This window comes from Callorhinchus milii, unplaced genomic scaffold, assembly GCF_018977255.1.
Source record: "Callorhinchus milii isolate IMCB2004 unplaced genomic scaffold, IMCB_Cmil_1.0 Scaffold14, whole genome shotgun sequence".
Classification (NCBI taxonomy): domain Eukaryota; kingdom Metazoa; phylum Chordata; class Chondrichthyes; order Chimaeriformes; family Callorhinchidae; genus Callorhinchus; species Callorhinchus milii.
In genome coordinates, this window is record NW_024704755.1 from 11638358 (window position 1) to 11659115 (window position 20758).

At 43.7% G+C, this 20758-nt stretch overlaps 5 protein-coding genes and 1 pseudogene across 5 annotated transcripts; 2 read left to right on the forward strand and 4 right to left on the reverse strand.

Moving 5' to 3' along the window:
- Window positions 1-872: 872 nt before the first annotated feature.
- Window positions 873-1957, reverse strand: LOC103176179 (leukotriene B4 receptor 1-like). The gene is given in 1 exon segment (XM_007889586.2): window positions 873-1957. A coding segment is annotated over 1 exon segment (1011 nt). The 3' UTR covers window positions 873-946.
- A 3743-nt stretch (window positions 1958-5700) lies between these two features.
- LOC103176180 (leukotriene B4 receptor 1-like) lies at window positions 5701-6684 on the reverse strand. The gene has a single exon (XM_007889587.2). It carries the CDS (start codon window positions 6682-6684, stop codon window positions 5701-5703), a length of 984 nt encoding a protein of 327 aa, XP_007887778.2.
- A 2131-nt stretch (window positions 6685-8815) lies between these two features.
- LOC121850150 (leukotriene B4 receptor 1-like) lies at window positions 8816-9802 on the reverse strand. The gene has a single exon (XM_042340404.1). The coding sequence runs from the start codon at window positions 9800-9802 to the stop codon at window positions 8816-8818; it is 987 nt and encodes a 328-aa protein (XP_042196338.1).
- Window positions 9803-11924: 2122 nt separating this feature from the next.
- On the reverse strand, window positions 11925-13821 carry LOC121850151 (annotated as a pseudogene).
- A 1025-nt stretch (window positions 13822-14846) lies between these two features.
- Window positions 14847-15833, forward strand: LOC103176181 (leukotriene B4 receptor 1-like). Its single transcript, XM_007889588.2, has one exon. It carries the CDS (start codon window positions 14847-14849, stop codon window positions 15831-15833), a length of 987 nt encoding a protein of 328 aa, XP_007887779.2.
- Window positions 15834-19624: 3791 nt separating this feature from the next.
- LOC103176182 (leukotriene B4 receptor 1-like) lies at window positions 19625-20611 on the forward strand. Its single transcript, XM_007889589.2, has one exon. The coding sequence runs from the start codon at window positions 19625-19627 to the stop codon at window positions 20609-20611; it is 987 nt and encodes a 328-aa protein (XP_007887780.2).
- The last annotated feature ends 147 nt before the right edge of the window (window positions 20612-20758 follow it).

A 20758-nucleotide genomic window follows, 5' to 3' on the forward strand; every position in this document is an offset into this window, starting at 1 on the left:
AACTTTCCCTTAAATACATGCCCTTCCTCAACTAAGCCTTCAAGCGTAACCTTCTATTCCTTTCTCCCTCATGTACCTATTCAACTTTCCCTTAAATACATCTATGCTATTTTCGTCAACAACCCCTTGTGGTAGCAGTTCCACATTCCCACTACTCTCTGTGTGAAGAAATTTCTTCTCATTTCCCTATTTGATCTATTTGTGACTATTTTATATTGATGGCCCCTGGTTTTGATCTCCCCCACAAGTGGAAACATCTTATTTATGTCTACCCTATCAAAACTTTTCATAATTTTAAAGACCTCTATCCCTTACCCTCCTCTTTTCAAGAGAAAAGCATCCAAGCATGTTCAGCCTTTCCTGATAGGTATAACCTCTCAGTTCTGGGATCATCCTTGTGAATCTCCTTTGCACCCTCTCCAGTGCCTCTATATTTCTTCTGTAATCTGAGGACCAGAACTGCCCACGGTATTCTAAGTGTGGTCTAACCAAGATTCTATAGAAGTTTACCATAACTTCCCTACTTTGGAGCTGTTGCAGTACTGGTGATCTCTGAAAAAAGGGCTGATCAGGCTTTGGGTTTTCAAGGCATAGAAGGCATGGTGAGAATGTGAAACTCACTGCCAGAAGTAAAATAAGAAATAAAATAAGAAGTTGGCTTAGTAAGCAACCATAAAAAATCTGTTTCCTTGCTTTAATGTTCTGTACAATTCTACGAAAATCAACTAAAATAAAATTGATTTCCACCAATCTTAACAGAAAACTTATCATTTTCATTATGATACTTAATATCTGAGCAACCTGCATGACAACACATGGGAATTAATCATCTAACCTAAACCATCAATCACATCCTTATTAATCTCTCAATTTTTAAATTGCAGTATGCTCAATGAATCCATATTATTTGTGGTTGCAAAACATACATATATAATGATAAGATGTTTTATGGATCAATTCGTTCTTCTGTTTCCCTTCCTGAGTTTTCTTCTGCATTGTCCCTTCCTGGATTTTGAAGTTCTTCAGAAGGACGGTTTATATATTCAAAGAGTTTAGCAAAACTTAAGATTTTAAACCCAGCCTTAAATCTCCGGGCAGCAAATGCATACAGAATAGGGTTACTGCAGCTGCTGATGAAAACTAAGGTTCCAGTAACAATATCCATTGTTTCAACAATGTTTTTTAATGTCAATGCAAATTCAGAGTTGCTGCTTTCGATCATCAGTGAAGAAATTGTGATGATGTTTGTTATTTGATAAGGCGACCAGCAAAGTACAAAAGTTACTACAACCCCTATAATTAACTTTTCAGATTTCCCTCTTGTTTGAAAGGTCATTTGTTTTATTCTTTTGAAAACAATGGTGTAACAGACCAACAGAGTGGTGAAAGGAACGACAAAACCAACCAAGAGCTTAAACAGACAAATTACTATTTGTTGCTGGCCGGACGAGTAGGAAGTCACACATTTTAGCTGTCCATTTCTATTTTCTAATTTTTGGATAATGAGAGAATAAATAGCAATCAGAAAAGCTGAAACCCAAATACTGATGATTGCTTTACCAATAAATCCATGAGTAGCAAATGGGTAGAGCGCAGCCATCAGGCGCTTGACACTCACCAAGGTGATGAAGAACAGACTGGCATATAAAGAACAGAAGATGAGGAAGGTCGCAGTTTTACAGAACAGCTCTCCATAGACCCAGCCATTGACCAGGGAATGAATCCACAGCGGCAGAGTGATGAGCACGATGAAATCTGCAAAGGCCAGGTGCAATATCAGCTGGATAGTGGGAGATTTTGTTTTAATGTGGCGAAGAATAATCCAGATCACTAAAGCATTTCCCGGTCATCCTACAAGAAAAACGATACCAAGAACAACACAGCTCACTGCATTTTGCACTGGTCTAAAAGTGTGAAGAGTTGCATTCTGATCCACAGGGATATTGGACAGCGCCATTTGCCTAAGACTTCAGGCTGTTGCTTTGTGGACTGTAATTCCTTGTGATCCACGTGCAAGTTTTTTAACAAACACAGAGCTGATTTTGTTCTCAGCTATGTCAGTTGAAAAGTAACTTGTTTATCTCATTTCCTACGGTTTACAGGAAATTGCATGGGTGTGAAAGAAAAGCTTTAAAGCAGCATTCTGGTTGACAGCAGTGCAGCAGCTTTTTACATTGAAACTTCAGCACGTTCATCTGTCAGATGCTTTCATGTTCACAGGAACGTTTCAAAGTGCTTTCTTACTTATATTTTTAATTAATACTTAAATTTGGGGTGAGAGTCACTGTTTTGAGAACAGTAACTTCCTACTGACATGAAAGCCCCTCAACCATATTATTAGTTAAAGAGGATTTTATTGCAGACGTGGAACCACAGATGGGTTTGGGTGGGTCACAACCCACCCAATTAGCACTCAGTCTCATCTGTCGGGGAGGGTGCAGGGCAGAAGGGGCAGAGATCGAAAGTAAAAAAAAAGGAAAAAAAGAAAAGTAAAACACTGTGTGTCTGTGCGTGTGCATAAATACCACAAATTAGTGCCCACCCATATTTCCATTCCAAGCTACACTACTATGTTATAATAATAATAATCCTTGCATTTGATATGGCACCTTATCACGTCTCCGAGACGTCTCAAAGCACTTCAGAGAATATACTGTAAAGTGAATTGACTACATATTTTGTAGATGAAACGCAGCAGCCAATTGCACGCAGCAGTGCTCCACAAACAGTCGTGGTTTGAGTGACCAAATAATTATTATTAAAATCCTCTGACACTAATCAGAAAGAGAAGGAAAGGAGATGTTTTTTATTTGATGCTCTGGCCAACAATCCTTCAGATAAATTTAGTCATTCACCTCCTCGCTCTTTATGGGACCTTTCTTAGTGCAAAATGGCTACTGCTTTCATTTTCAAAAAGCAGTCACTGCACTTGACAATAATTAATGTGGTCTCTTGCATATTGGCACAGACACAATGGAGCAAATGGCCTTCTTCTGTTCCATTAATTTCAATTTCTATGGATCTAGGGTAACCAGTGACTGAAGCAGAGTACCAGGAAAGGTGTTGGAGGACAGGACACTGGACTCGCTTAGAAAGCAGCTTGATACAATGATGAGGGATGGTAGGGTGCGTGTTCTGAAGCGATGAGATTGAATAGGCCGATGCACTGCTGTCATCTAGACCAATTTTGTGATCTTTTGAGACGCATTTTGCATGGATAGGAAACAACCATTGTGAAACAATGCATTTAATTTCAGTTTCACACCTCGAGTTTTCAGGTCTGTACACATGACCCACGAACATTCTGACAACACACGAGTTTGCAAAGCAGGTACAAGGTGGATCAGTTGACTAAACTCTTTTTAGTTCTCAGTTCCTTGCATTGAGCATTGGTTCCTCAAAAGAGAAAATAATTCATGTGGGATAAATGGATATAAATATAACTAACTACTGCGGCTAACAACTGCTTTGATTCAGAGTATGCCCCAAGCAAAACAGTTGATTACAGTATGAGGTTATCAATAATAATAATAATAATAGTAATGCTTACAGCTGATTTAGAGCCTTGTGTCATCAAAACATCTCAAAGCATCTCACAGGATTTCACTGTAACGTGTAGTATATTTGTAGGCAAATGTCGCAAACAATTTGCACAAAGCAGTGACCCAGAAGCAGCCATAAAGTGAATGACCAAATTTTTAACTGGAGGAGTATTGGTCAGACCACTAGGAGAAATTCTCTTCTCTTTTCAAACACTGCCATTGGACCTTTAATGTCCGTCCACCTTAACGCACCTTAATAAGTCCTTGCGTTCAAGTCTCATTTGAGGTATGGAAACTCTTAACAACGCTGAGCTCCCAAAGTATTGAAATATCAGCCAGGACGGTGAGCTCAAACCGCTTAATTCTTGCATTTGAAATAGCGCTTTTCACGTCGGGAGGACATCCCAAAGCGCTTCACAGAACACAGAACAGCATAACTTCATGACTCAGAGGCGAGTGTGGTATGTAATGTATAACGTGATGTAATGTGGAAGTAATTTTTTCACATTGTCTAGGAAGTACTGACGAGAAGTATTTTCATGCAGACACATTGCAGACACGCAACAGTTCATTATTTTATAGGCCAATACACATTTCAATGTGACAGTTTTAACAAGGAAATCAAATTGTACCACCTGGTTTATCAAACAGCAAAAAAATCCCAAATGCTCACCTGCCAAGATTATTAAATTTAGCAAATATTCCAGAATCAACCCCACAAATAACACTAGGACCGTAGATGTTTGAAGCCTACTTGCTGAAGGAAAAGATGCTGGCAATCCATTCAAAAATTCATTAAAAATACAGGATCATTGAACAAATGCATGCTTTGTATGGCGATCAGACATATTTATCAAGAACAATCAAAGAATATAATAATAATAATAATAATAATCCTTGCATTTGATATAGCGCTTTTCACGTCGGGAGGACGTCCCAAAGCGCTACACAGAACACACTGTAAAGTAAATTGACTATATTTGTGGGCGAACGCGGCAGCCAATTGCGCACAGCAATGTCCCACAAACAGTCGTAGATTGAAAATGACCAATTTATTATTGTTTTTTTTGGTTTTTGCAGGGATTATTATTAGGCTCTGTGTGGAGTAAGGAAACTTGCCCAAGGTTTCGCCCTCTGCCTGGAATTGAACTCAAGTCTCTCACTTGCAAAGCGAGTGCTCTAACCACTGAGCTACAGTTCCTGATGTGGGAAGCTCTAAGAGGGCTGGGGTTTGATAGGCACTTTCAGCAAAAAAAAGGCCACATATGACAAAGGCTTCATCATTCAAATGCATTGCTCCGTATGGTGATCAGATACATTTACAAGGAAGCATCAAAGATTAATTCCTGATGGGTGTATAACGGGAAGCCGTAAGAGAGCTGGGGTCCGACACACTCTTTCAACAGAAAAAGGCCACAGGTGACAAAGTGTTTATTATCAATTTCTTACTAAACAGCATGAAAATGGATAAATGAACAAACAGAAGTAGTTGACTTGCAACTTTATAGTTTCTTTCAGTTGTGGAATAAACAAAGCATTCAATGTTACCACCACTGTAATAAAAGCTCTACACAAAAATACCTTTCATACCATATTGATACCAAATATCAAATAACTAAAATCAAATATCAAAACTTTGTAATTTTTTTCACTTGTGGAATAAAAGCATTAAACAATGATAGTTTACTAAATACTGTACAATAATAGCACAAAAACAGCTTTCATCCATATGTACCATTCATTGCATCCATCCTGCTCGCTATCAATGTGACTCAATGCAAGTCAAAACAAACCATCGGGCAACTTAACAAGCTATTATAAATTGTGTTTCACAACAACAGGAACAATATCGACACAGATTTGCATTTATATAGTACTTATCACGTCAGGAGGACATCCAAAGCCATTGGAAAGCCCTCCTGATGTGACTATCTATGAACCAGTCAGGGATTACTCATTCTGCAGTAAAATTGCAATATTTCAAAAAACAAAACATTGTTTTTTTCAAAGAAATAGAATGCAGCGTAATTGTAAATGTAGGGAGAAAGATTTTCGCAAGAGAATCTGTTAGAGAATATACAATGCTTAATGAGGCTCCATTATAACATCATGATCCATTATCAATTTTAATACATTTAAAAATTCATGCAGCTGTGGCTTAGGCTGGTATTTCACTTGTCTCGTTCTTCTCTTTGGAAGAATTGTTCATTTGTTCAAAGAGTCTTGCGATACTGGACATTTTAAATCCACTCTTGAAGCTCCGAGCAGCAAATGCATAGAGGACAGGATTAGCGGTGTTACTAACGAAAGTTAAAACTTTAGAAAGCATCGAAATGTAACTTTCAATACTTTTCAATCTTTTCGAGTATTCTGGGTTTGAAGTCTTGTTCAGCACTGACGAAACCTTAATGACATTTCTTGTATGATATGGTAACCAGCAAAGTGCAAACAGAATCACCACACCCGCAATCAGCCTTCCAGTTTTACCCTTGTCCCTGGTTTGGAAGTTCATCAGTTTGACTCTTTTGAAAATAAAAGTGTAACAGACCATCAGTGTGATGAACGGAATGACAAATCCAATCAAGGTTTCCAGCAGAAGAACTGTGATCTGCTGCTGATCGGATGAATATCTTCGTTTTAAACGTGGGCGCCCATCTCTGATGTCAGCGGCAACCACTAGGATGACAGGAATAGCGAAGAGAAAACCTGAAAGCCAGACAGCAGTGACCACTTTACCAACATGTCCTCGTTGCCACCACTTCTGAGCGGTGATCGGATAGAGCACAGCCACAAAGCGCTCAATGCTCATGACTGTGATGAGGAACACGCTGGTGTACATGGATGAGAAGAGTAAATAGCCGCTGATTTTCCAGAAAACCAATCCAAGGAACGGAGCATTTGCAATATCGGAAGCGAAAAAAGGCACCGAGACGAGAGCCATGAGATCTGCCACAGCCAGGTTTAATATCAGCGAGACGGTGGGAGATCGGTGCTTAATATTCATGAAGATATTCCAGATCACTACGGAATTCCCTGTTGCTCCAACAAGAAAAATAAAACCATAGACACAGGCAATTGCAGTACGCACTGCAACATCAGTGTGATGAGTTGTATTCAGTCCTGAAGACATGTTGGCCGGCATCATTCTGGTAACAATTTGCTCCATTGCTTTTACAATCAGTTGTGCACAGAAAGCTCTCTCCAGAAACCATTCAAATACCGTTCTTTAAAGTAATCAGCTGCTGTTTCAGACAGAAGAAGTGCTCTGTGCTTTCACCACTAGCTATTTTACAGAACTGATAACAGCATTGCAGAAGAGTATTGTTTTCCCAAACGTAATGCAACATTGCAACATGAGCAAAAGACATTCTGCTAACAGAAACTCCGCCCACTTCTCCCCCCGCCATCGCTCCTCTGCTGTCTTGAAGTCATCTGAATTCCTCCCCGTCTGGACTTGCTCCAGTAATGACCTATCTTCCTCGGTTACTCTCCTCCACAACTTCCTCTCCACCACTCTTGATGCCCTTGCTCCCCTCACCATGTCCTACTAACGAAAGTCACCCTGTTACACCAGTCAACTCTGCTCCCTTAAGACAGAGGTGCCTGCTGCTAAATGCACCATCTTAAGGGTCCATCAGCAGATCTGGCTGGAGCTTATCAAATCTTACTGCTCTGCCCTCGCCTCCTCTAAGTCGTCGTTCAACTCCAAGACAATCTTGGAGACCAAGGACAACCCCAGGCTCTTCTTCTCTATCACCAACTGGCTCCTCTGCCCACCCTCTCACGCCTCACCCATCCTCACCTCCAACTCGCCAACTGCGAGGTGATGCTGGACTTCCTCGAAACCAAATTCGAGGGGATCCGCTCAGTTGCCTCTGTCCTTCCATCTACTACTCCCTCCCCTCTCTCCTCTCTCTCTCACCCATCCCCACCCTCTCTCCCAGTCTCTCTCCCAAGCGCGGGTCACCCTCTGCAGCTGCAGGAGCCGGTGATTGGTTGCTAAGGACGTGGTTGGTAAGAGACGCGCTTGACTTCCTGACACATTGCAGTAAAGGCTCTGCGCACTGCATCCTTCCAACCGCCGGCTCCTGCTGCTGCCCTGGGAGGACGTTCACCAGGGAAGGGCGGGAGCGGGTTGGAATGTTGGGAATGGTCTTGGGGCAGATGCGGCCCACGGGCCACTTGGCGGCACACGCTGGTTGCTGCCTGTGGACCTTTCTCAAATAGGGAATGCTGCCCACGGCAGCCAAAAGGTTGGACCACTCTGACGTAATGGAATGAAGATGTAATTTTGTCACACACTGTCTCGGAAGTACTGACAGGAAATGTTTCTATGCAGACACACAGCAGTTCATTATTTTATAGGCCAATACGTATTGTTACACATTGTTGTTGCGAGGCTTCAATAGGGAAATCTAATTGTACCACCTGGTTTATCAAATGGGGAAGAATCCAAAATACCCACCCACAAACATGAGTAAATTTAGCGAAGTTTGGGGAACGAACCCTATAAATAACATTAAGACCGTAGCTGTTTGAAGCAGACTTGTTGAAGGAAAAGATGCTGGCAATCCATTCATGACATTAACTCAAAACACGGGATCACTGAGCAAATGCATTGCTCCGTATGGTGATCAGATACATTTACAAGGAAGCATCAAAGATTAATTCCTGATGGGTGTATAAAGGGAAGCCGTAAGAGAGCTGGGGTCCGACACACTCTTTAAGCAGAAAAAGGCCACAGATGACAAAGTGTTTATTATCGATGTCTTACTGAACAGCGTGAAAATGGATAATTGATCAAACGGCAGTTGTTGACTTGCAACTTTATGGATTCTTGCACTTGTGGAATAAACAAAGCAATCAATGTTGCCTCCACTGTATAACAGTTCTACACTAACACAAAAATACCTTTCATACATGTATAATACCAAATATCAAACAATCAAATATCAAAAATGCAAGGAATATTATTATGATACTATTCCACGCACCCACCCTGCTAGCTAACAGCTGTGACTGAATAACAATCGAAGTGAACCATCAGACAACCTAATAAACGATTATAAACTATGCTTTGCAACTATCTATGTACCAGTCAATGTTGACTCATTCTGCAGGAAAATACAATTGAGATAAAAAAAGAGATTGTCTAAACATTGTTTTTTTAAAGAAGCAGTATGCAACAGGATTGTAAATGTACAGAGGAATGTTTTGGTAAGAGTATCTCCATTACCAAGTCGAATACATTTAAAAATTCATGCAGCTGTGGTTTAGATTAGTATTTCACTTGTCTCTTGGTTCTTTTCTTTGGAAGAATTGTTCATTTGTTCAAAGAGTCTTGCGATACTGGACATTTTAAATCCACTCTTGAAGCTCCGAGCAGCAAATGCATAGAGGATAGGATTAGCGGTGTTACTAACGAAAGTTAAAACTTTAGAAAGCATCGAAATGTAACTATAAATACTTTTCAATCTTTTCGAGTATTCTGGGTTTGAAGTCTTGTTCAGCACTGACGAAACCTTAATGACATTTCTTATATGATATGGTAACCAGCAAAGTGCAAACAGAATCACCACACCCGCAATCAGCCTTCCAGTTTTACCCTTGTCCCTGGTTTGGAAGTTCATCAGTTTGACTCTTTTGAAAATAAAAGTGTAACAGACCATCAGTGTGATGAACGGAATGACAAATCCAATCAAGGTTTCCAGCAGAAGAACTGTGATCTGCTGCTGATCGGATGAATATCTTCGTTTTAAACGTGGGCGCCCATCTCTGATGTCAGCGGCAACCACTAGGATGACAGGAATAGCGGAGAGAAAACCTGAAAGCCAGACAGCAGTGACCACTTTACCAACATATCCTCGTTGCCGCCATTTCTGAGCAGTGATCGGATAGAGCACAGCCACAAAGCGCTCAATGCTCATGACTGTGATGAGGAACACGCTGGTGTACATGGATGAGAAGAGTAAATAGCCGCTGATTTTCCAGAAAACCAATCCAAGGTACGGAGCATGTGCAATATCAGAAGCGATAAAAGGCACCGAGACGAGAGCCATGAGATCTGCCACAGCCAGGTTTAATATCAGCGAGACGGTGGGAGATCGCTGCTTAATATTCATGAAGATATTCCAGATCACTATGGAATTCCCTGTTGCTCCAACAAGAAAAATAAAAACATAAACACAGGCAATTGCAGTACGCACTGCAACATCAGTGTGATGAGTTGTATTCAGTCCTGAAGACATGTTGGCCGGCATCATTCTGGTAACAATTTGCTCCAATGCTTTTACAATCAGTTGTTCGCAGAAAGCTCTCTCCAGAAACCATTCAAATACCGTTCTTTAAAGTAATCAGCTGCTGTTTCAGACAGAAGCAGTGCTCTGTGCTTTCACCACTAGCTATTTTACAGAACTGATAACAGCATTGCAGAAGAGTATTGTTTTCCCAAACGTAATGCAACATTGCAACATGAGCAAAAGACATTCTGCTAACAGAAACTCCGCCCACTTCTCCCCCCCGCCATCGCTCCTCTGCTGTCTTGAAGTCATCTGAATTCCTCCCCGTCTGGACTTGCTCCAGTAATGACCTATCTTCCTCGGTTACTCTCCTCCACAACTTCCTCTCCACCACTCTTGATGCCCTTGCTCCCCTCACCATGTCCTACTAACGAAAGTCACCCTGTTACACCAGTCAACTCTGCTCCCTTAAGACAGAGGTGCCTGCTGCTAAATGCACCATCTTAAGGGTCCATCAGCAGATCTGGCTGGAGCTTATCAAATCTTACTGCTCTGCCCTCGCCTCCTCTAAGTCGTCGTTCAACTCCAAGACAATCTTGGAGACCAAGGACAACCCCAGGCTCTTCTTCTCTATCACCAACTGGCTCCTCTGCCCACCCTCTCACGCCTCACCCATCCTCACCTCCAACTCGCCAACTGCGAGGCGATGCTGGACTTCCTCGAAACCAAATTCGAGGGGATCCGCTCAGTTGCCTCTGTCCTTCCATCTACTACTCCCTCCCCTCTCTCCTCTCTCTCTCACCCATCCCCACCCTCTCTCCCAGTCTCTCTCCCAAGCGCGGGTCACCCTCTGCAGCTGCAGGAGCCGGTGATTGGTTGCTAAGGATGTGGTTGGTAAGAGACGCGCTTGACTTCCTGACACATTGCAGTAAAGGCTCTGCGCACTGCATCCTTCCAACCGCCGGCTCCTGCCGCTGCCCTGGGAGGACGTTCACCAGGGAAGGGCGGGAGCGGGTTGGAATGTTGGGAATGGTCTTGGGGCAGATGCGGCCCACGGGCCACTTGGCGGCACACGCTGGATGCTGCCTGTGGACCTTTCTCAAATAGGGAATGCTACCCACGGCAGCCAAAAGGTTGGACCACTCTGACGTAATGGAATGAAGATGTAATTTTGTCACACACTGTCTCGGAAGTACTGACAGGAAACGTTTCTATGCAGACACACAGCAGTTCATTATTTTATAGGCCAATACGTATTGTTACACATTGTTGTTGCGAGGCTTCAATAGGGAAATCTAATTGTACCACCTGGTTTATCAAATGGGGAAGAATCCAAAATACCCACCCACAAACATGAGTAAATTTAGCGAAGTTTGGGGAACGAACCCTATAAATAACATTAAGACCGTAGCTGTTTGAAGCAGACTTGTTGAAGGAAAAGATGCTGGCAATCCATTCATGACATTAACTCAAAACACGGGATCACTGAGCAATGCATTGCTCTGTATGGTGATCAGACACATTTACAAGGAAGCATCAAAGATTAATTCCTGATGGGTGTACAACGGGAAGCTGTAAGAGAGCTGGGGTCCGACACACTCTTTAAGCAGAAAAAGGCCACAGGTGACAAAGTGTTTATTATCGATTTCTTACTGAACAGCGTGAAAATGGATAAATGATCAAACGGCAGTTGTTGACTTGCAACTTTACAGTTTTTTGCACTTGTGGAATAAATGAACAAAGCATTCAATGTTGCCTCCACTGTATAACAGTTCTAGACTAACACAAAAATACCTTTCATACATATATAATACCAAATTTCAAAAATGCAAGGATTATTATTGTGATACTATTCCACGCACCCACCCTGCTAGCTATGAATGTGACTGAATATAAACAACGCAAACCATCAGGTAACCTAATAAGCTATTATAAAATGTGTTTTACAATTATCTATGTACCAGTCAATGTTTACTCATTCTGCAGGAAAATACAATTGCAATAAAAAAAGAGATTGTCTAAACATTGTTTTTTAAAGAAGCGGTCTGCAACAAGATTGTAAATGTACAGAGGAACGTTTTGGTAAGAGTATCTCCATTATCAATTTAAATAGATTTAAAAGTTCACGCAGCTGTGGTTTAGATTAGTATTTCTCTCGTCTCTTGGTTCTTTTCTTTGGAAGAATTGTTTATTTCATCAAAGAGTCTTGCGATACTGGACAATTTAAATCCACTCTTGAAGCTCCGAGCAGCAAATGCATAGAGGATAGGATTAACTGTGTTACTAATGAAAATTAAAACTTTTTGGGTTCCAATGCAATTACCCATACGTTTCAATCTTTTGGAGAGTTCTGGGTTTGAAGTCTTGTTCAGCACTCACAAAACCTTAATGACATTTCTTGTATGATATGGTAACCAGCAAAGTGCAAACAACATCACCACACCCACAATCAGCCTTCCAGTTGTACCCTTGTCCTTGGTTTGGAAGATCATCTGTTTGACTCTTTTGAAAATAAAAGTGTAACAGACCATCAGTGTGATGAACGGAATGACAAATCCAACTAAGGTTTCCAGCAGAAGAACTGTGATCTGCTGCTGATCGGATGAATATCTTCGTTTTAAACGTGGGCGCCCATCTCTGATGTTAAAGGTGAGCACTAGGACAACAGGAATAACGAAGAGAAAAGCTGAAAGTCAGTCAGCAGTGACCAATCTGCTTCTCACTCTTGCAGTATGCGACTGATCCAATTTCCAGATGATTTCTTCAATTAGGAGAGATAGCGAATCTGGGGGCTGAAGCCAATAAAAAGGACAACATTGATGATTTAGGTGGAACCCAAGGAAGAACAATAGCAATAGGTCACAAGATTGGGTCAGATAAAGAAGGCTCTTGGCTCATCTGATCTCATCCCTGTAACTTGGTGGTTAGAGCACTCACCTCGCAAGCAAGAGGACCTGAATTTGATTCCTGGGCAGTACGAAACGTTAGGCAAGTTTCCTTACTCCACTCGCCTGTTTTCCCTAGCAGTAAGTAGGAACACGGTTGTTAGTCAATTGGCAGATCAATTTTCCGGGTGTAATAATCCCATCAAAAAAAATAATTTGGTCACTCAATACTTTGTGCACAACTGGCTGCTGTGTTTTGCCCACAAAATATAGTCAATTCACTTTACAGTATATTCTGTGAAGCGCTTTGAGACATCTCAAAGACGTCATAAGGTTCTATGTAAAATGCAAACATTATTCTTATAATTATCGCTCCAAAATACCCACCTGACCATCCGCCAATCACAGTATCACTTTACTCTCTAAATGACGTCAGTGTCCTGGCCTCAACCTCCCTTCTCAGCAACTTGTTCTAGTCGTTAATTAGTTTCCAAGTGAAGAAAAATTTCTGCTGGCTGTCCTGAAATTGCCCTTTGCTACTCCAAACCTATGTCCTCTTGTTCTACTGTCTTGGTGCACCCCAAAGTATTTATTGTTCTGGCCTTAGATTTTCAATCCCATTTGAAACTTTATACACATCTATGGGGTCTTACGTTCACAATGAAATAATTCAGAGAAGTGGTTGAGTATCAGAAACTAAGAAGATGTACACAGAGAACAGAATGAATTCAGCACAGCAGAAACCAGAAATCGATTCATTTGGCCAAACACATGCTCTTGACCAAGTAGTGTTAAATTCTCTTAAATTGGGAGCAGACTCTAATTTGAGACAGAACTTAAGAATTTAGAAAATGGAGCCTTGAAATTTCACCTGTTCTTAGCCTGTAAAAACCCGTTGTCCTACACTTTCAAAATCTCTATGAATTGTGGCAAGTTCTTAAGTTGTGGATTTTGGGGAGGAGATTTGAGGCGGGCTGTGCAGGTTTGGAGAACAATGAGGTTGGAAGACATCTCTTCCTCCTCCCCAAGATTCACACACAGGACTACCTTGGTAGACACATCGTTTCAACCTGTTTGTGCCCCACAGAACTTATTTCCTCTTACCTAGATTCTATTTTTCCCTCTTTTGTCCAGTTCTTACCCACCTACATCCATGACTCTTCTGACGCCCTCCATCACTTCAACCACTTCCAGTTTCCAGGAAGGGTTTTTTAAGGATAAGAGTGATGACGGCAGATTTTAAAGGCATGGGAATGGTACCAGTAGACACAAAGAGGTTTATGATATCTGTGAGTAGAGGGGCAAGGTAGGTAAGTAGGTAAGGAGAGGAGTAGGGATTGGGTTGAGGGGGCAGGTGGTTGGTTTCATGTGGGTGGTGAGAGAGGAGTGGGAGATGGGTTCGAAGATGTGGAGGAAAGGACGGGTAGCAGCTAGGGTGTGAGGGGAAGATGGAGAGAGGGTAGTAGAAGGAAGGGCTGAAGCAGCTGAGCAGATCCTCTCGAATTTGGTTTTGTCCAGCATTGCCTCACAGTTGGCGTTGGTGGTGAGGATGGGTGAAGTGTGAGAGGGTGGGCGGAGGAGCCGGATGGTGATGGAGAAGAGGAGCCTGGGGTTGTCTTTGGTCTTCAAGATTGTCTTGGAGTAGAATGACGATTTAGCGGGGATGAGGGTAGAACCATAAGATTTGATAAGGTCCAGCCAAATCTGCTGAAGGATTTGAGCCAGGTGCGTTCAGCAGCTCACACTTGTGCCTTAAGGGAGCATAGGTGGCTGGTATACCAGGGTGACTTTCGTCTGTAGCAGATGCTTCAAGAAGTGAGGGGAGCAAGGGCATCGAGAGTGGTGGAGAAGGAGTGTGGAGGAGAGTGACCGAGGAGGAGAGGCCATCGTGGGAGGAAGCCTAGAGTGGGAGGAGTTCAGATGACTCCAAGGCAGTGGAGAAGGAGGCGTAGGGGCGGGGGGAGATTTTTCTCCAACAACCACTAGTTTCTGTGAACAGATATATTCTTCTGCAATGCTATTATCAGTTCTGTAAAATAACTAGTGGTGAAAGCACAGAGCACTGCTTCTATCTAAACAAGTAGACGATTACTTTAAACAACTGTATTGAATTGTTTCTGGAGAGAGCTTTCTGTGCACAACTGATTGTAAAAGCAACGGAGCAAATTGTTACCAGAATGATGCCGGGCAATATGTCTTCAGGACTGAATACAACTCATCACACTAATGTTGCAGTGCGTACTGCAATTGCCTGTATCTACGGTTTGATTTTTCTTGTTGGAGCAACAGGGAATTCCATAGTGATCTGGAATATCTTCATGAATATTAAGCACCGATCTCCCACCGTCTCGCTGATATTAAACCTGGCTGTGGCAGATCTCATGGCTCTCGTCTTGGTGCCTTTTATCGCTTCCGATATTGCAAATGCTCCGTTCCTTGGATTGGTTTTCTGGAAAATCAACGGCTGTTTACTCTTCACATCCATGTACACCAGCGTGTTCCTCATCACAGTCATGAGCATTGAGCGCTTTGTGGCTGTGCTCTATCCGATCACCGCCCAGAAGTGGTGGCAACGAGGACATGTTGGTAAAGTGGTCACTGCTGTCTGGCTTTCAGGTTTTCTCTTCGCTATTCCTGTCATCCTAGTGGTTGCCACTGACATCAGAGATGGGCGCCAACGTTTAAAACGAAGATATTCATCCGATCAGCAGCAGATCACAGTTCTTCTGCTGGAAACCTTAGTTGGATTTGTCATTCCGTTCATCACACTGATGGTCTGTTACACTTTTATTTTCAAAAGAGTCAAACAGATGAACTTCCAAACCAGGGACAAAGGTAAAACTGGAAGGCTGATTGTGGGTGTGGTGATGTTGTTTGCACTTTGCTGGTTACCATATCATACAAGAAATGTCATTAAGGTTTTGTCGGTGCTGAACAAGACTTCAAGCCCAAAATTCTCCAAAAGATTGAAAAGTATTTATACTTACATTTCGATGCTTTCTAAAGTTTTAACTTTTGTTAGTAACACCGTTAATCCTATCCTCTATGCATTTGCTGCTCGGAGCTTCAAGAGTGGATTTAAAATGTCCAGTATCGCAAGACTCTTTGAACAAATGAACAATTCTTCCAAAGAAAAGAACCAAGAGACAAGAGAAATACTAATCTAAACCATAGCTGCGTGAATTTTTAAATCTATTTAAATTGATAATGGAGATATTCTTACCAAAATGTTCCTCTGTACATTTACAATCTTGTTGCAGACTGCTTCTTTAAAAAACAATGTTTAGACAATCTTTTTTTATTCAATTGTATTTTCCTGCAGAATGAGTAAACATTGACTGGTACATAGATAGTTGTAAAACACAGTTTATAATAGCTTATTAGGTTACCTGCTGGTTTGCGTTGTTTATATTCAGTCACATTCATAGCTAGCAGGGTGGGTGCGTGGAACAGTATCATAATAATAATCCTTGCATTTTTGATATTTGTTATCATATATGTATGAAAGGTATTTTTGTTTTAGTGTAGAACTGTTGTACAGTGGAGGCAACATTGAATGTTTTGTTTATTCCACAAGTGCAAGAAACTATAAAGTTGCAAGTCAACAACTGCCGTTTGATCATTTATCCATTTTCACGCTGTTCAGTAAGAAATCGATAATAAACACTTTGTCACCTGTGGCCTTTTTCTGCTTAAAGAGTGTGTCGGACCCCAGCTCTCTTACAGCTTCCCGTTATACACCCATCAGGAATTAATCTTTGATGCTTACTTGTAAATGTATCTGATCACCATACGGAGCAATGCATTGCTCAGTGATCCCGTGTTTCGAGTGAATGTCTTGAATGGATTGCCAGCATCTTTTCCTTCAACAAGTCTGCTTCAAACAGCTACGGTCTTAATGTTATTTATGGGGTTCGCCTCATCCGGCCTTAGATCATTACCAATATTGCAACCCGCTCCCCCACTTCCCTGGTGAACGTCCTCCCAGGGCAGTGGCAGGAGCCGGCGGTTGGGAGGACGCAGTGCGCAGAGCCTTTACTGCAATGTGTCAGGAAGGCAAGCGCTTCTCTTACCAACCTGAGCGTCCTTAGCAACCAACCACCGGCTCCTGCAGTTGCAGAGGGTGACCCGCACTTGGGAGAGAGAGGGTGTGCTTGGAGGTCGGTGGGGGGAGAGGGGGGAGAGAGGGGAGGGGATAGTAAACAGAAGTGCAGAGGCAGCTGAGTGGATCCCCTTGACTTTGGTTTTGAGGACGTCCACCATCCCCTCAGTTGGATGGTTGTAGGAGAGGATGGGGGAGATTCTCCTGCTTGGCTGCCGTCAGCACCTCCACCCTCAGGCACTGACAGCATCACCATCCAAGGTTGCACACTCCACCTTACGAAGCCTGTCCGGAGACTTGACATCTTGTTTGAATCTCCACTATCCTTTCTATCCCACATTTGTGCCATGACCCACTCTGCCTCCACAACATCTCCCAGCTCCGACGCTGTCTCACACCACAGGACGCTGAAACCCTCATACACACATTCATAACATCCAGGCTTGACTATCCAAACTCCTCTGAACTCCTCTCCCTCTGGCCTTCAACCCTCACTGACCCCTCTTCTCCTCTCACCCTCCTCCACAACACCCTCTCCTCCACACTCAACACTTTTGCCCCCATCACCTCCCGTACTGTCTCCTACTCTCGCTTCTCCCCCTGGTTCACCACCCACCTCCGCTCACTGAAGAGCCAGGTGCGGGCCGCTGAACGCACCTGCCTCAAATCTGGCCTAACGGTCCACCGACAAATCTGGCTGGACCTCTTCAAAATCTACCGCTCCACTTTAGCCTCGGCCAAGTCGTCCTTTTACTCCAGGATAATCCTGGAGGCGAAGAACAACGCCAGGCTTCTGTTCTCCACCACATCTCCTCCATCCCCCCCGCCACCCCGCGCAGGTCATCTCCTCCAACCTTCACTGTGAGGAGATGCTGGATTTACTTGAATCCAAAATCAAGGGAATCCGCTCCACGGTCACCTCCCCTCCAACCTCCACCCACCCTCCACCCCCTCCCTCCCACACTCCGACTCCTACCCATCCTCCCCTACACACCTGTACCCGTTTCCTCACCCTCTGTCACCAAACTCATCCTATCCCTGAAACCCACCACCTGCTCCCTTGACCCCATCCCCACTCCACTCCTTATCTCTCAGCTCCACCTCCTTGCCCCACATATCACAGACATCATCAACCTGTCCCTCTCCTCTGGCTCTGTTCCCATTCCCCTAAAAACTGCCACCATCACTCCCACTTTGAAAAAACCCTCCCTTGATGCGTCGCAGCTATCAAGCTACCGGCCCATCTCCAACCTCCCCTTCCTGTCCAAGGTCCTCGAAAGAGTTGTCGCCTCCCAACTGCGCTCTTTCCTCTCCACCCATTCATTATTCGAACCTCTTCAGTCGGGTTTCCGTGCTGCCCACAGCACAGAAACTGCCCTGGTCAAGGTCACCAATGACATCCTGACCATCTGCGACCAGGGCTCCCTCTGCCTCCTCGTCCTCCTCGACCTATCGGCAGCATTCGATACGGTCGACCACGCTATCCTCCTCCACCGCTTGTCCTCCCACCTCAACCTTCAAGACCCTGTCCTTGAGTGGTTTAGGTCGTACCTCTCCCACCGTCTTCATTTTGTTTCCACAAACGGCTTTTCCTCCACCCCCCGCACTGTCTCGTGCGGTGTCCCTCAGGGCTCTGTCCTCGGTCCCCTCCTCTTCACCCTCTATATGCTCCCCCTTGGTGACATCATCCGCAGACATGGGGTTAACTTCCACATGTATGCGGATGACACCCAACACTACATTTCCTCCTCTACCCTCAACTCCACGACCACCGACGTCCTGACAGCTGCCTGTCCGACATCGAGTCCTGGACAAGAGACAACTTTCTTCAGCTCAACGTGCGTAAAACTGAGGCCCTCCTGATTGGCTCACGTCAGCGCCTCCGCACCTCAGGGGCTGATAGCATCAGCATCCAAGGCTGCACTCTCCACCTCTCAAAGCCATCAGGAACCTCGGGGTTCTGTTCAACTCTGAGCTGTCCTTTCTTCCTCATATCCGCACCACAACTGGCACCACTTTCCATCACCTCCGAAATATCGCCAGACTACGGCACTACCTCACCCCTCACGCTGCTGAAACTCTGGTCCATGCCTTTGTCACCTTAAGGCTGGACTATGGGAACTCTCTCCTCGTCGGCCTTCCCGCCACCTCCCTCCACACTGCAGGTCATTCAGAACTCTGCAGCTCGTGTGCTGTCCCGCACCAGACACCGCGACCACATCACTCTCACCCTCGCCCTCGCCTCCACTGGCTCCCCATCCCCCAGAGGATCGAATTCAAGAACCTCATCCTCACCTTCAGCCTCTCAGCCCCTAGGCTCTGGAACTCTATCCCCCAGTGCCTTCGCCTTGCTTCCTCCCTTTCCTCCTTCAAGGCCGGTCTCAAGACCTTTCTCTTTGACTGTGCCTTCAGCTCCCCTCTCAACTCTCTACCTCCTCCTCGCTCCCTCCCTTCCCTCCCCTCACCCTAACCATTTCCCCCCTGCTCGGGTCCTGAATCAACTGTACAGCGCCTTGGGACGTCCTCCCGACGTGAAAGGCGCTCTATAAATGGAATCCTGTTATTGTTGTTCCTGCATGTTGGCTTCCTCAACACCTCCCTCCATGGGCTGCAGATCATCCAGAACTGTGGTTTGTGGTTTCTGCTTATGTTGCAATGCCCCATTACGTTTTGTGAAACAAAACCCTTCTGCTGTGCTGTTTTCAGTTCCGTAGAAAATCTACTGATGAAAGCACCGTCTCTATCTGAAGCAGCAATCAATTATTTTAAACAACTGCATTTTAATCCATTCTGGAGAGAAGAGTTTTCAATGCATGGTTGATTGTAAAAGCAACGGAGCAAATTGTTACCAGAATGATGCCGGGCAATATGTCTTCAGGACTGAATACAACTCATCACACTAATGTTGCAGTGCGTACTGCAATTGCCTGTATCTATGGTTTGATTTTTCTTGTTGGAGCAACAGGGAATTCCATAGTGATCTGGAATATCTTCATGAATATTAAGCACCGATCTCCCACCGTCTCGCTGATATTAAACCTGGCTGTGGCAGATCTCATGGCTCTCGTCTTGGTGCCTTTTATCGCTTCCGATATTGCAAATGCTCCGTTCCTTGGATTGGTTTTCTGGAAAATCAGCGGCTATTTACTCTTCTCATCCATGTACACCAGCGTGTTCCTCATCACAGTCATGAGCATTGAGCGCTTTGTGGCTGTGCTCTATCCGATCACCGCTCAGAAGTGGTGGCAACGAGGACATGTTGGTAAAGTGGTCACTGCTGTCTGGCTTTCAGGTTTTCTCTCCGCTATTCCTGTCATCCTAGTGGTTGCCACTGACATCAGAGATGGGCGCCCACATTTAAAACGAAGATATTCATCCGATGAGCAGCAGATCACAGTTCTTCTGCTAGAAACCTTGGTTGGATTTGTCATTCCGTTCATCACACTGATGGTCTGTTACACTTTTATTTTCAAAAGAGTCAAACTGATGAACTTCCAAACCAAGGACAAGGGTAAAACTGGAAGGCTGATTGCGGGTGTGGTGATTCTGTTTGCACTTTGCTGGTTACCATATCATTCAAGAAATGTCATTAAGGTTTTGGCTGTCCTGAGCAAGACTTCAAACCCAGATCTCTCGAAAAGATTGAACAGTATTGATTCTTGCTTTGAAATCGTTGCTAAAGTTTTAATTTTCATTAGTAACTCCAGTAATCCTATCATCTACGCATTTGCTGCCCGGAGCTTCAAGAGTGGATTTAAAATGTCCAATATCGCAAGATTCTTTGAACAAGTGAACAATTCTTCCAAAGGGAAGAAGGACGATTCAAGTGAAATACCACCCTAAGCCACAGCTGCATGAATTTTTAAATGTATTCAAATTGATAACGGATCATGTTATAATGGAGCCTCATTGAAGGAAATATATTCTCTTAACAGATTCTCTTACCAAAATCTTCCTCCCTACGTTTACAACCACGCTGCATTCTACTTC